The sequence below is a fragment of the Lytechinus pictus genome, chromosome 9 (genome assembly GCF_037042905.1).
Source record: "Lytechinus pictus isolate F3 Inbred chromosome 9, Lp3.0, whole genome shotgun sequence".
Classification (NCBI taxonomy): Eukaryota; Metazoa; Echinodermata; class Echinoidea; order Temnopleuroida; family Toxopneustidae; genus Lytechinus; species Lytechinus pictus.
In genome coordinates this window covers 7,768,269-7,784,209 of record NC_087253.1, presented here as the reverse complement: position 1 = coordinate 7,784,209, position 15,941 = coordinate 7,768,269, and the positions used below count along the sequence as shown (strand labels likewise).

The following is a 15,941-nucleotide window of genomic DNA, read 5'->3' as shown; positions in this document are numbered from 1 at the left end:
TTGTTTATGATCAGAATTAAGTCTGGAACAATTTCCATTGAAAAAACAATAAAAAACAAAAAGTAAAAAAACAAAGAAATACATAAGAAATTCATAAAACAATAAAATACATAAGAAATTAATTTCCAAACTGAAGTTTTTTTAATTGCGATTGTTAAGAATGCTACAAAGAATATTTTTACCAAAAATTAGCATTCTAGAAGCTTTATTTAGTGAATTAGAGCAAAAAGTATGATTTATGCATAAATTTGCATAATTAATTCATATAAAATAAAATCTCATTATTTTGGAAAATTTTACCATACAGCCTTGTAGATTACATCGCACACTACCAGCGTGCAAATTTTTGCGTCGCTCGCGCGATCGGCGGCCGAGATCTTAAGGGGGGGCCATAATGGCCCCCCCCCGGGAAGGACAAGAATCAAAATACCCCGGGAGAGTTAGGGTTAACATAGGATGGACATGATGTAAAAAAGTAAATCCTGGTAACCAACATATATGTCATGGGAAAGTTGCTACAACAGTCTATAGTTCTTCATACATACCAGCACATTGCACTCCCGCATCTTCAGAATGTTGACAGTTGTTAATCAATAATCCACTATGCTGGCATTCTCCAAGATTCTCCTCTGTTCCAAGGCATTCCAGATTGTCCAAGACAATCGGTCCCTCTCCGGGCCCGAACTCAGCAGCGCTGTATGCCCTCATGGCACGACCAAAACCAACCATCCTACATACAACAAGAGCATCATTCATATCCCACAAATCATCGCAGACCGTTCCCCAAGACCTATTATAGAAGACCTCTACACGTCCTTCCCGCTCTGTGTCTCCGCCAACAAGCCTTGCATCAAACTGTATGATGGTAGGTGGAGGTTCGGTAGCATTGGAATCTACAAATAATCACAGAATAGTGTCAGGGATTTAAATCCTAACACGTATATGAAAATTGCCGTTGGGTTGTTTAGATCTTGTATATTTAATTTCTGGGGGATAAATCATTGGGTTTTATATACAAAATAAAGTGATACAGGTACCTGCAGGAAGTAATTCCTCAAAAAGCTGCGAGCACTGGAATCAGTAACCAAGCTGTATGCCTGGGTAATATAGGACAAGGTGGATATGTGCAATATACAAATATCCTATTTTATCTTGATTCTTATCATTATTAGTATTAATTATCATTATCCTATCCTCACCTAAACCCAGCTTTCTAAAAAGTATAGGAGGTCGATTTTCATTAAAAGAAGCTAGTGAGATTTTACCATTCGATTACAATGAGATTGTCAAAACTACAACACTTCAGATGGTGTACAATAATGAAGAAAATACAGACATATACAAATTTCCTTATATGGACAACAGAAACTGTCTCATTACTCACTTGAACATACTGCTCCTGCATCCTCCTGATGGCCGCAGTTCTGTTCCAAGAAGTAGCTTCGCTGACAGTCTAGAAGACTCGTCTCATGTCCATGGCAGGCCACATCATCCAGGACAATCGAGCCGTTTCCTTGGCCAAACTCGGCACCACTCGAAGCTCTGACTGCCCTTACAAAACCAAGCATCCGACAAACGACTTCTGCATCGCTGATTCCCCATTGGTCGTCACAGATGGTGCCCCAGGAGTTGTTGTAGAGGACTTCTACCCTGCCCTCCAGTTCGTTGGCACCATCAACTAGACGGACCTGGAGTGGCTCGGATGGTTCAGGAGCTACACGATTTAAGGTTTCAAATGCATACATGGAGAGGGTTAGTACAAACTAAAGAGGCTCTACCATTTCCTTCAACCTCTGAAGCTCTATGACCAGGTTAATGTGATCCTAAAGACAAAGATAGGCTAATGTAGATAACGCTAAGGAAACTGCACTAAAAGCATGTATGCTAGAGTTATTAGGAGTAACTATTAACAGTTGGGGTAGTACTGTCAGGCATTTTTTGTCTTGACCATTTTATTAACAGTCCTGAGACTTTCTTATTAGTGGAAACTGCTGACCACAATCAAAAGGAAGCAAATAATTTTTTATAATTGACCTTTCTTTTCTAGATTTGGGATATTTTTCATATGCTCTGCATGATGCCAAAAAATTGGAGTAATATAGCCACATTTTTCTGAAAGATAGACATTTTAAAAGCAAAGTACTCTATATTATTTCAACATGAAACAATGACACGTTTTCCCTATTCACTGAGAGACTCATTCCACAGAGTTGCTTCCTATCATCAGTGGATGGCAGAATAAATCTCCATATTATCAGTGAAGACAAAGTCAGGAGACCCGATACGTCCATTAGGTCTTCCCAGGATTCTGCAAAACCTGGTGGCCAAGGGAACGGTCTTGTTACATTATCAATTCAAATACCTACCAGCACAACGCACGCCTGCATCTTCAGAATGTTGGCAATTGTTGACCAACAGACCATTATGCTGGCATTCTCCAAGATTCTCCTCTGTTCCTAGACACTCCAGATTGTCCAGGACAATCGGTCCTTCACCAGCACCAAACTCTGTAGAGGTGTACGCACGGAGAGCAGGGCCCAATCCGAGCATCCTGCAGGCAACTACAGCATCGTTCATATCCCATAGATCATCGCAGACGGTTCCCCAAGAGCCATTATAGAAGACCTCTACACGTCCTTCGCGCTCTGTGTCTCCGCCAACAAGCCTTGCCTCAAAATGTGTAATGGTGGTTGGGGGTTCAGTAACATTCAAATCTGTATAATTACCGTAATGACAAGATAGTACCAAATGAATGAAGATAAATTCAGAATTCTGCTCTGAAGAAGGCAAGTTGATTCAGCATGTCTCTACTCAAGAGAGATTTGAAATGCTGACCAAACATGATGGAATATAGTGATAATAATGATTGTTCCTACCTGCAGTAAGACAACAACGTGCCATATACTACTAATTTTCTTTACAGATAGCTTATGGTGACCATATTCATTATTTTAGACAATAAAGCTAACAACAACTCACTAAAGAAAAAATGAAAAGGTATGCATTTCTCTCAACAATGAATGCCTTTTCAGAGGAAGTTGGGAAACTGACCAATATACGTCAAAACTTTCACAGAAGACTCACTTGAACACACAACCCCAGCATCTTCATGATGGCCACAGTTCTGATCCAAGAAATCCCTTCTCTGGCAATCTAGAAGACTCATCTCATGTCCATGGCAGGCCACATCATCCAGAACAATTGAGCCGTTCCCTTGGCCAAACTCAGCACCAGTTGAAGCTCTGACTGCCCTTACAAAACCAAGCATCCGACAGACGACTTCTGCATCGCTGATTCCCCATTGGTCGTCACAGATAGTGCCCCAGGAGTTGTTGTAGAGGACTTCTACCCTGCCCTCCATTTCATTTGCTCCATCTACCAGTCGCACTTCAAGGGGTCCACTTGGTTCAGGTGCTGATACAAATTAAAAAAACAAGAATAGAATATTGAGCACTAGATGGAATCTTTACTCTGCATGGTCAAAGTTTATGCTGCCCTCATCTCTCAGATCAGAAATATATAACACAACTACTTATTTTACATTTTCAGATGACTTTTCTGACCTTTGAACTTGTGACCACTAAATCCAGTGTTCGAAACAAGAATAGAAAAGGCATTGATGCACTTGTAGTTCCTGAAATGCCACACAGTGTTTTGGTGATGTACAGACTGTCCTCATACACATATATAAAGTGATATCTCTTCCTCTGTACTTTACCCATTGGCTAGTATCCCACCACTGCCACAAAAAGAAAGTTGCAGGAAACACCAATGAGCGGCTCATTTAATAAAACTTGTTAAAACCACAATTTTGCAATAACTGTTTAAGCTTCTGCAATCCTCCAATCTGACTGGCTGATAGTAAATTTGTTACATATATTGAGCAATGGTTATTAACTTAGATTTTATGAAACAGGACCAAGAGATTTTATGGAAGTTTTCAATTCCAGTGGTGACTTAAATAGATTGTTTTCCCAATTGAGGTATTAATACAAAGTGCCAACAAGTGATGGGTATCCGAGTCTTGAACTCGATCTCTGAGTCTGTGGTCTACATGTAAAATCAAATACTGAAGCCTACAAGGGCACTGATCACTTGAAAAGGTACATCAGAGCATGGCAAGAGTGTTTAAGTAGGAGTGGGCTATAAATGGGTGATTTTGGGTTTTTTTGTATTCCTTTTACCTTATCTCAACATGAAATGATAATATTTTTTGTCTCGGGTTCGAGAAAAAAGTGTGCCGGGCCAAAATCCAAAATGGCCGCCAAAACCCCCCAAAATTACAGTTTTGGCCACAACTTCTTGATTTGGTGGTCTTTTTCTCTGGTTTTGGTGTCTATTCATATGCTTTGGGGGGCATGCAATTTGTTTTTCCTAAAATTAGTACTTTTAAACCATTATTTGTAGAATTATAAGGTGATTTTACTTAAATTTACAAATTTTTAGACCCCTTTTTCAGCCAAAAATTGGGTTTCATTGTCCCATGGTTCTTGGATATTAGATACCAGTTGACCAGTAGTAAGCAGCTTCATATAGATATAGAGCTTTTATACATGTATCTTTAAATTGGGGTTGACGGATATTTGCGAAATATATCTTATCAAATAAAAGAAAATTATGTCATTTGTCCATAGGGGTTGTACATGGTATACAATGTACTGTACATACTACCATGCATATATCCATGCATTGACCACCATGACATATAGCAAGTCCTGTATATAAACTATAGTGTCATAAAAGTGAGCTCCTGAGGTTTAGAATTAGATTGTGACTTGTGAATTTGATTGCTTGTTACATGTAGCTGATATACATGATGGAAATATGTAACCCGATGATAAACATAAATTGCGCATACAGTGTAAACATCATGTACATGTACGCACATCACATCTTTAGCCATACATGTATCTTCTTCATTTGGAGGCTTGTTTTTACCTGGTTGTGTCTAACCCTATGTTTATGTTGTCAGTTAACTACCATGGTAACGCTGATCAACGGCCAATCAGAATCAAGGATTCCATGCAAGTTACAATTGAATGGCAAAGGTAATAAAATGGTAGCAGAATAGCCAGTGTCAATGCCATAATATGGGGTTGACTATAATGATGTTTTCCCCTCTCCCCCTGAATGAGCATATTTGACCATACATGTCTTCAATTTCTGAGACAAAACATACATTATCTTCAATTTCTGATGCATCTAATTCAAGAGGTCATTTCTATGACACTATAGTTTATATAGATATACCTGTAGACCTTGCCATGGTGGTCAATGCATGGACATACATGTATGCAGTGCAGTATGTACAATACATTGTATACTGTATGACCCCTATGGATAAAAATAACATTTTTTCATTTAATAAGATAAGATTTCGAAAATATCCGTAGAACCCAAAGTAGAGGAATAAGAGCAATATAGCTATATGAAACTACTTGCAATTGTGGAGCTCGCATCGTCTAAATTTCTAAGAACCACAAGACGATGAAACCTACTTTTTGGCTGAAAAAAGCGGTCAAAAAATTTGTAAATTTAAAGGTAAAATATCCCTTTAACTCTACAAATAATGGTTTTTAAGTAATAATTTCAGGTAAAACAGATTGCCTGCCCCCCAAAAACATGAATAGACACCAAAACCAGAGAAAACGACCACCAAATAAAGAAGTTGTGGCCAAAACTATGATTTGGGGGGTTTTGGCGGCCATTTTGGATTTTTGCCAGGCACACTTTTTTCTCGGACCCGAGACAAAAAATATCGTCATTTCATGTTGAGATGTATTACAAGGAATCGATAAAAACTGTTGCCATATTAAATTGACAAAAAAAGTATTTTTGACCCATGTATAGCCCACTCCTAGTTTAAGTGTCAAAACTATACCTTAAAAGGCATGTAATATATATGCATATGACTGTTGATAGTGGACATGATAGCATAATTGCGAGGATATGAACACTTCTGACTGCAAGTATGAAACAATCGTAAACACAGATTCCGTAATCCGTGTGTCTAATTAGTGGAACACTGCTGTCCACTGTCAAAAGGAAGCAAATTATTTTTTTCTAAATTGACCTTTTTTTCTAGATTTGGGATATTTTTTATATGCTCTGCATGATGCCAAAGTAATTGGAGTCATATACATGTAGCCACATTTTTCTTTAAGACAGACATTTCAAAAGCAAATTATGAAACAATCGTAAACACAGATTCCGTAATCTGTGTGTCCTAACAGATATCAATGAAAAGAAAGATTACCACTGTATTAGGACCTTCACACTCACCATTACATTGCACTCCAGCATCTTCGGTGTGTTGGCAGTTATTGACCAAGAACCCGTCATGCTGGCATTCTCCGAGATTCTCCTCCGTTCCAAGGCACTGCACATCGTCCAGGAAAATAGGCCCCTCACCAGAACCAAACTGACCGGAGCCGTACGTCCACATGGCCCTTCCAAGCCCCAGCATTCGACAAACAACAGCGCCATCGTTGATATCCCAGAGGTCATCACAGACGGTTCCCCAAGAACCGTTGTAGAACACCTCAACACGCCCTTCTCGATTGTTGCTGCCACCGGCAAGGCGCACCTGCAAGTCAACGATTGGCCTGGGCATGGGGGTTGTTGCGGTAGCGGCTTCTGTCCCAGTTATATCTAGAGGAAATAAAAAAGGACGGCTCCTACTAAGACTACAGATCTGGCAGGACACTGAAAGCTGAAAAAGGCTCAATCTTTCAGGATTTGTGAACTGTATAAATGTAGCATTCTTATTATGATAGCTGCACCTATGTGAGTGTGCAAGGAAAGCTAAGAAAATACCCATTACCCACTGGTCACCCTCCCTTTTTGATCAAATATTAATTTGTATAAAACCATGATTTTTCGATCCCCAGATGCTTGGTAAACAGAGCATTAGTTTTTAGCACTAGCTTACAACTGAATGCAAGACTGCAAGATAAAAACTTTTTTCATTAAAGCAGATTAACAAACAAATTTCCTATCAACCGGAATCCAACTTAGCAACTTACTTCTTCTAATCCTCATATTTCTCTAAAGTAGAAAAAAAATGGGAATCAGAACAAAATGCAATGAAAGGCTGCACGCAGGAAATTTAAGAAAAAGAGGATTATTACACTTTACTAGGCTACATATACCTTACTAAAACAATGTGAAACAAATTCTATTAATTGCAATGTCTGTCTATGGATTGCATTTAATTTATAGTACTCTTTATAGGCAATTCGATGAAATAATCATTTCTTTTCCATGTCAGGCCTCTATTTCTCTCCAGAGGCCAGTAACACAAAGCATAGCAATGATCGTAATTTTTTTTTCTATGATTGATTGTATTACAACAATATACAATTAATCATAAAAATCGATCGTACAATGAATCACTAACCATTGTGATACAGGACCCGGTTGGGTGTTTCATAAAGCTGTTTGTAAGTTAAGAGCGACTAAAAGAACGACTGATGAACCTTTCTTACACTCTAAATAATCACCAATGAACATTTAAGGGTCAATAGCATTTACAACAAGAAAGGATCACCAGTCCCTCTTTAAACCGCTCTTACATTTAACCCTAATTCTCCCGGGGGGGGGGGGGGGGGGCATAATGGCCCCCCCTCGACAATTTTCGCGATATACATGTATCTGCTGCGCAAAATTCTTTGACCTCGCCGCTCACTGACTTTTTACTTTCAAGTCTCGCGCAAATTTTGAGACCATATTTGTGACGCCCGGGTACGCGGTTACGACATTATGCAACATTATGTGAGTGCGTGTCAGACCCCAAATTGCTCATAAACGTGATTTCATGTACAAATTCAATGCAGATTGTGTATAAGCCAAAATTCATAAATGTATCATTATTTCTACTTTTACTGATTAAACTTAATTCATTTTGCCTTGTCTACGATCAGAATTAGGTCTGGAACGATTTCCATCGAAAAAAAAAAAAAAAGAGTAAAAAAACAGAGAAATACATAAGAAATAAAAAAAACAATAAAATACATAAGAAATCGGTCTTGGTACCAGAATTTTTTATTCACAATTGTTAGGAATGCTATAAAGAATATTTTCACCAAAAAATAGCATTCTAGGAGCTTTATTTAGTGAATCAGAGCAAAAAGTATGATTTCATGAATAAATTAGAATAATTAATTCATATAAAATAAAAATATATGAATTCAGTGAAATTTACCAACGTAACTGCGTAGATTACGTCATTCTCTACCATCATGCAAATTTTCGTTGTGATCGCGCAGTCCGCGGCTGAGATCTTAAGGGGGGGCCATAATGCCCCCCGGGAATGACAAGAATAAAAATGCCCCGGGAGATTTAGGGTTAACATGCATCAGCTTTATGAAACAACCCCTTGATCATAAAAATAATAAGCTAGCTTTACATATGAAAGAGAAAACACGGACAAATCATTTCAGACAGGTTCCACATATAGGAGGTTTGGATTAACAGAGTTTATCAAAAAAGTCAATATTATCAATTGGGCGTAACATGAGCCTGGAAACGGAATTAGATACTGAATCGCTGTGACTCCCCGGTCTCTACTCTCGATATAGCTTATTAGGGACGTGCAGGTGGACTAATACATCGGTGACTCCCCCTATAATAAATACTCTTATACAAATAAAGCAGAGGATTCTTAATTTTCATAAGTGATGACTCTCCTCTACACGGGGCCTCCATTTAACGTCCTATCTGAGGGATGGAGTATTTTACACTGTAACATAGCCTGCCCCTTTGGTACAGGGGAGGGAAATATTTACAACAAAATGCGGGCTTCAGCCACCACAAAGGGTGGAGTTGAACCCACCATCTTTGGTTCGACCGACAGATGCTTTACCGACCGAGTTCCGATCCAAGGGATGGATAGAACAAGCCGAGATATATGCATCTCTTACCTGCACAGATCACTCCTACATCCTCAGAATGTCCGCAATTACTGGTCAAGGTCTCCCGATGCCTACAATCAGCAAGATTTGTCTCGTTTCCAATGCAGCGCACATCATCAAACACTACAGCCCCCTCACCGGGTCCGAAGAAACCACCTGGTTCGTACCCATCTGCAGCGGGGTATCCCAGCATTCGACAGACAACATGAGCAGCGTCAATGGTCCAATAGTCATCGCAAACTGTCCCCCAAGAACCTTGGAAGTTAACTTCTACCCGCCCTTCGTTGTCGCTGCTCCCGCCCACGAGTCGGACCTCGACGTCATCTGTCATAAGAAATTGTTTTGTTTTGCATCATTACAATATGCATGCGGACAACAAAACCAGTATCTATCTACATGTACCAATAAAAAATAAGGGGATAAAGTAATGTGACATCAAATCCAATTCAGGCTAACAAAAAAATAACAATTGAAAAAAAAAAAAGCATTACTTGATGATGATGATGATGCACAGCATTTGTATAGCGCAATGTATCTGTCAAAGACATTCAAAGGCGCATTGGAGGAGCCAGCCAATCTGGGTCGCCTACAAGGGCGCGCACACAGAACTGTGACCCGCAGGTCTCTCCTCCCGATAACTGGGGGAATGCAGGTGGACCACTACACCGGGGTTTCCCCCTACTCTTATTTGAATAGTGCAGTGGGTTCTTAACGTGCAAAGGTGGTGATTCTCCTCTACACGGGGCCTCCATTTAACGTCCTATCCGAGGGACGGAGTGTTTTCCACTGTAACATAGCCTGCATCTATGAAACATGGGAGAGACGTTTACACACAACGCACTGGCTTCAGTCATCCGCCCGGGGTGGACTCGAACCCACGATCTTTGGTTCGACGGGCAGACGCGTTACCGACTGAGCCAACTTCGCTCTGGGGTTGCCCTGGGGTTCCATGAAATCCTGGTTTACTCTTTCTTAATTTGAATCTGGTGCTTTGGAATAGTACACATGAACAATACTCCATTGTCCCAGGATTTAAAAGGATACCATCATTTTTACTCACTGGGTCATAAAAAATCCATAACATGTTAAAACATAGTCTAAAAAAATGGGCACCTCTGAGTACTGAGCCCAGAACATGTTTGGAATACTGGGGCTCTAAAACTTGCTTACCAGTGCAAACAACTGCCACATCATCACGATGTGTGCAATCGTGTTGATAGAACCGCCCATGGTGACATTCCGACAGGTCCATCTCCTGTCCTGTACATCCTACATCACTCAGAATGATCGGTCCTTCGCTTGGACCGAACTCGTCATGGCTCACCGATGTCACAGCCAAGTTGTGACCAAGCATCCTGCACACCACGTTGGCATCCAGGATATCCCAGTTGCTATTGCAGATTGTCCCCCAGGATCCGTTGTAGTAGTACTCAAGCCAGCCTTCAAGGTTAGTGCTGCCGTTGATAAGACGAACTGAAGAGAAAGAAGTAAAGACAAAGTAATGGTTTGGCAAAGGCCATCCAAACATCAAGTTGATAAGTAATAACGCCCTTTGTCAAGAGTCTGTGCCACATCTTTTTTGCAGGAATCTGGCTACGAGGGCACTTTGCATCTCTTCAGAGTGGTTTGCCTGCATTACCCATCATTTTTTCTGTGACGAAATGTGAGGATAGGTAATCAATCGAAAACCATTTGCAGGTTTCCTGCCGGATAGACACAGCAAAGACTTCTGACAAAGGGCCTTGGTTTGATATGCTGTGTCACCAGTTGAGCTATAGACCAATCCATTTAGGTACCATGTCAAAAGTAAGAGCCATGTCGTTCCTGAGAAGTCCTTTTTGTTAATACCAATAATCACATTTTTATCTTAGACAAATCAATGAGAAATCCAGCGAAGCCGCTAGGAAAGAAGCATAGCACCTTCATTCAAGATTCTTGCTAAAAGATATGCGACACAGACTTTTGACAAGTTGTCCTGACGATACTGACCATTTGGTGAGCAGACCACACCGGCATCTTCCGAATGGTCGCAGTTTGGTACGTCAAGTCCGCTGTGACCACATTCAAAGATGCTGCTCTCCATGCCGTTACAGTCCACACCTGTCAGTAGGATATCCCCGGTCCCACTACCGTAGGTTGCTCTCACAGTTGCCGCCTCGGCGGACGGGTATCCTAACATCTGGCAAACAACATCAGCATCGTCGACATCCCAACCATCATCACAGATGGTGTTCCAGGCGTTGTTGGCGTAAAGCTCCGCCCTACCCTCAAGTGGGCGGGCACCATCCTGTAGTCTTACTGCCAAGTCCAAAGGAAAACAAACACAACCGGAAACAAATACAAGTAAATAATACTAATGATAAAATACATACTACATACAATGCTTCAAAGTGCTATTGACCTGGACTTAGCATTGGCTACTCTGATTGGGTGCTCAAGCGTTCAAGGAATATTTTCCTACCAGGTACATGTACCCATTTATTACTCCTGGTGGGTGGTTCATAAAGCTGTTCGTCAGTTAGGAATGACACACACGACTGGTGATCCTTTCTTGTGCTATCCCTATGGAATTGATTTATGACCTAAGAACATGTTCCAGTCGTGCATAAAGTCATGCGTAACTTTACAAACAGCTTTATGAAACACCCACCTGGTTGTAGCTAAATGCCTTGCAAAAGGGTGCCAGTGCTGTAGAAGGATTTAAGCCTAAGTACGGAGACTTATCCACTTAGCCACAAAACATCTACAGAGTATTAACATAAATAATTGTTTTATCTAAAAGAATGTGTTATATAAGGATTAGATTCCTGTACAGTGGTAGCGGATTTTCATTACTGATTTTGCATTTGAGGACGAGGTTCTTTTACATAAAACATACTGACTATACTGCAGCACGACCAAGGAAGTTCAATTGGGCAAGATCATTTAGATAAGGAAACCAAGGTCAAACCTGTTTCCATTAGGAAATATTACCTATATCAGGAAATCATGTTATAAAAAATGCCACTCTTTTTACCTGTATTTTGGCAGATGACTCCAGCATGTTCTATCGACCCACAGTTATGTTGGTACAGCCCTCCGTGTGTGCACGAGAGAAGATCTGTCTCATTGCCGAAGCAACCGAGGTCATCCAAAAGAATGCTTCCATTCCCCGAGCCAAAGTAGGAGTGCCGCTTGGCAAGAACTGCCCCTGGGAAGCCTAGCATCCTGCAGATGATGTCCGCCTCCAGCTCGTCCCAAGTGTCATCGCAGATTGGGTGCCAGGAGCCGTTGTGAAACACCTCGACGCGACCTTCACGGTCGGAGCTGCCGTTCTGGAGGCGGACTGCCCCGCTCGTGATTTCGATGGGAAGCAGAGGTGTACCAGGCAGGAGGGTGGGTTCAGGGGTTGAAGGCTCAGGAGGAGGAATCACTGCATTCAAGATATAATTCAGAAAAATTGAAATTTTCAACCTTACATACATGTACATCTATGAAGCTGCAATGAATGAATTAACCTCTTTTTTTACTGGAACAGGATTATCACTGTAAAAAGCCTACATAGGAGTTACAGGAGTTAATAGGAGTCACAGTATCAATAGCCAACTGATTAAATTGACATCTAGATTCAACGAAAATACCATAAATACAATAATCATCATTAACCCCAGGAATTGATTCAGTATGCAAAGGACTTTCGAATCGAATAATTACCTTCCTCTATGCAGATAACCCCAGCATCTTCGTGATGTCCACAGTTCTGATTGTAGAATCCATTATGATCACAATCGGCCAACCGCTCCTCCGTGCCATTGCACATCATATTATCCAGGACTATAGCACCTTGGCCTTGTCCGAAAGATGCTCCTATCGTATATCCTGAGGCTCCGGAGTACCCGAGCATTCTACAAATGACGTGAGCCTCATTCATATCCCAGAGATCATCACAGATGGTTCCCCAAGCGTTGCGGTAGAACACCTCAACGCGACCTTCGCTCGGTTTGTTGCCTCCAACTAGACGAACTGTACAAAAGAAATGGGTAAGCATAATCATATTCATGTACGTTACTTAATGAGTGGGATAATATTGGTGGATCTTAGGAAATTTTGACCTTTCTTGTGTTTATTCCGAGAAAATCTGAACTTCCTGACAGGCTTCAGAAAACTGATGATTTTGAAGATTTTCATCAAACTCTTAGCTTTGATTGCTTGGGTAAGTCAGCAGTCATCCAGGTTTTAGATGTAGTTTAGTCCGTGACGATGGGGGTGGCCGGATAAACATTGCACTCTCAGAGAACCCCTCTCACGCTACCTCCATTTTACTAAGTTTGGTGCATCCTCCTCCCTGAACCCAACCCTCCTACTCTTCTCCACTACTTGCTTCCATGTCTTCTTCTGTCAGATCCTTCCTCTCTGACCAGCCACCTCAAACTCAAGCTCGTTCTTGGATAAATGTACTTACTTCACTCATTGTCAAGCATTTTGCAAATTAGGATCTTGCTGTTTACTTGGTACTCATGTATTTTACCTTTATAGCTATTTCAAATACATGCATGAAACACGGACATCCTAAATTTGTCACCTCGGTAATGATACAACTAGTAATGACAATCAATTGCGTAAAAGAAGACACACCTCCAAGTGAACAAGCTACCCCGACGTCCTCCGAATGTGCACACAGGTGGTCCAAGAACTGGTTCCGTGAGCAGTCTGCGACATTTGTCTCATTCCCGTTGCAGTGGACATTCGCTAGGACGATATCGCTGTCGCCCTCTCCGTAAAAAGCGCTTCCGCGGGCACTCTCGGCACCCACGAAGCCCAACATCCGGCAGACCACGTTGGCATTCTCTATGCTCCAAGATCCGTATTCATCATCACAGATGGTTCCCCATTGGTTATTGTAGTAGTACTCCACGCGACCTTGATGCTCTCGAAAGCCATTAGCAAGACGGACTGGAAGTGAAACACAAAGATTCTGATGGAATTCAATGGGCTAGGGACTATTTTCTGTTTAAATGTGTTCTGTCTGAAACCACTAGCTAGATGGAATGAAAATAAAGCAAAACAAACTCAAAGGTGGCACGATTCTTCTTGCTACCGACTTTCTCAAGTATATAAATCATAAAGTTGCAAGTTTCATTTGCTTTAGTGATTTGGACATTTAGAGCAAGTGTCATGTCTTGTCTTAAAGTGATCATTTCACTTTTTTCTGATTTAAAAAATTCTCATTTTGGTTCCTGAAAATGGGCTAAACATTAGGCTTATAGTGTAAAAATACCATCCCAAAAGTTTCAAAGTATTATATTTACAGGATCAATTTTAAAACCTTGGAGATGTAAACCAAAGTTTGAAATAATTGGGAGTTGGTTTCAATGACTATGTGTATACAGGGAATCTGTGCACCACAACACATGACCTACATACAGTGTGTACAAGGTATACACTGAATGTACAGTGCAGCTAATAGTGTGTGTATAGGAGATACACACAACAGAAGGCAGTCAAAATAGCCAACTGACTTTTTGAATTGGAGAAAACTGGTCATAAGCTGAACCCGTCTACTAGACGGTTCTCAAAATCAGGCTAATAAATTGCTACTTGTATCTAAATTAGAGTTTTTCATCCTATATTGTGGTCTGTTTCAGGGTTTTTGAGGACAAATACAGGCACTCATACGCACGTTTCAAATCAGTTTGAGAATTTTTTTAATCAGCTGCTCACAAAGTTAAACGATCCCTTTAACTTGTTTTTCACTTGTTTTGTCTGCCTGTATGCCTGTAATTTCACTTGCTTCTAAAAGAACTATCTGTCATTTACACAATTTAATATCATTTACAAATTTATGTATTTCATGTATGATGTTTCATTCTTTGTATTCATTCTTTACTGCATGCTGCTGTTTGCATGAGATTGAAAACAGACTTGCTGAAAACCTGTCATTTGGGGCTGATTCAATTTTTTTCTGAGAATACATGTCTATTAATTCAATCAGTCAATCAATAATATAACTATTTGTAAAAAGTATTGCTTATCACTCTTATGCAAAATGGATGTTACCTGAAGGGGAGCAGATCACACCAGTATCCTCGAAGTGGGTGCAATCATGGACGAACAGCCCTCGGCTGCGGCACTGGAACAGACTCGGTTCATTCCCCAAGCAGTTCAAACCGTCCATGCTCGGTTCATTCCCCAAGCAGTTCAAACCGTCCATGATGATTTCCCCCTCCCCTGGCCCAAAGGAGAGCTCCCACTGGGGGCCGTCCACTCCCGGGAGACCGAGCATGCCGTCGCAGACCACCGCGCTGTCCAGCGCATCCCACTGGTCATCGCAGACTGTATGCCAGGCGTTTTGGTAGAAGAGCTCCACGCGCCCTTCGCGGTAGCTTGACCCGTCCGCAAGCCGAGCTGTGGACAATATAAAAAACCTTGTCAAAAGGACACTTGCAATGCCTTATATTTTTTATATCGTTATGTATTTCAAAGCTGAGAAGAATTTGACAACATTGAATAAAGAGAAAATTTTGCTTTGTCATTCAACTTATGGTTATTTTGTGAACTTAAGCCATTTGGGAATTCTATACCACTTTACTGCTGACCTATTCTTGCAATAAATAAGATACAACAAAAAAATTGAGTTGTTTTTCAATAATCAACGTGAACTTTTTTAAAAATCCTTACCAAATCTTGACAGATAGCACATTTGTACTCAAATGAATCCACACACAAGGATTTTGAAGACAGATACCAGTTGTGGTAACAATCAAAAAATGAGTTCAAACAGAATCCAATGAAAGTGTTTGTATGTATAAATAAAAAAATATACAACATGTATACCAAATAGCTCTTGAAGAAAATGTGCAATTGCTGAGAAATGAGCAAAATAAGCACAGGATTCCATCAAATGTCTGGTATTTTTCCAAGCAGTATCAATACATATTCCCACATATGCTTTTCTGTGTTAATGACCGTCATAATTATCGATTTGCATAAGCAAAGATTTCATGATTTCACAAAGAAAAGTTTTCATTAAAGTACCAGATTTAGATATAC

General features: G+C 40.5%; 1 protein-coding gene across 1 annotated transcript in view; it reads right to left on the bottom strand.

Annotated features, from left to right (window-relative positions):
* Positions 1-15,941, bottom strand: part of LOC129267820 (uncharacterized) — a 72,688-nt gene that overhangs the window by 37,525 nt on the left and 19,222 nt on the right. The window contains exons 15-26 of the mRNA XM_064104598.1: positions 14,949-15,296; positions 13,527-13,844; positions 12,606-12,914; positions 11,929-12,324; positions 10,902-11,210; positions 10,083-10,385; positions 8,922-9,236; positions 6,283-6,651; positions 3,085-3,414; positions 2,367-2,714; positions 1,385-1,714; positions 546-893 (exon numbers count right to left, since the gene is read on the bottom strand). Of these exons, the coding sequence (XP_063960668.1) occupies positions 546-893; positions 1,385-1,714; positions 2,367-2,714; positions 3,085-3,414; positions 6,283-6,651; positions 8,922-9,236; positions 10,083-10,385; positions 10,902-11,210; positions 11,929-12,324; positions 12,606-12,914; positions 13,527-13,844; positions 14,949-15,296 (4,023 nt within the window). The remainder of the gene's footprint in view (positions 1-545; positions 894-1,384; positions 1,715-2,366; positions 2,715-3,084; positions 3,415-6,282; positions 6,652-8,921; positions 9,237-10,082; positions 10,386-10,901; positions 11,211-11,928; positions 12,325-12,605; positions 12,915-13,526; positions 13,845-14,948; positions 15,297-15,941) is intronic.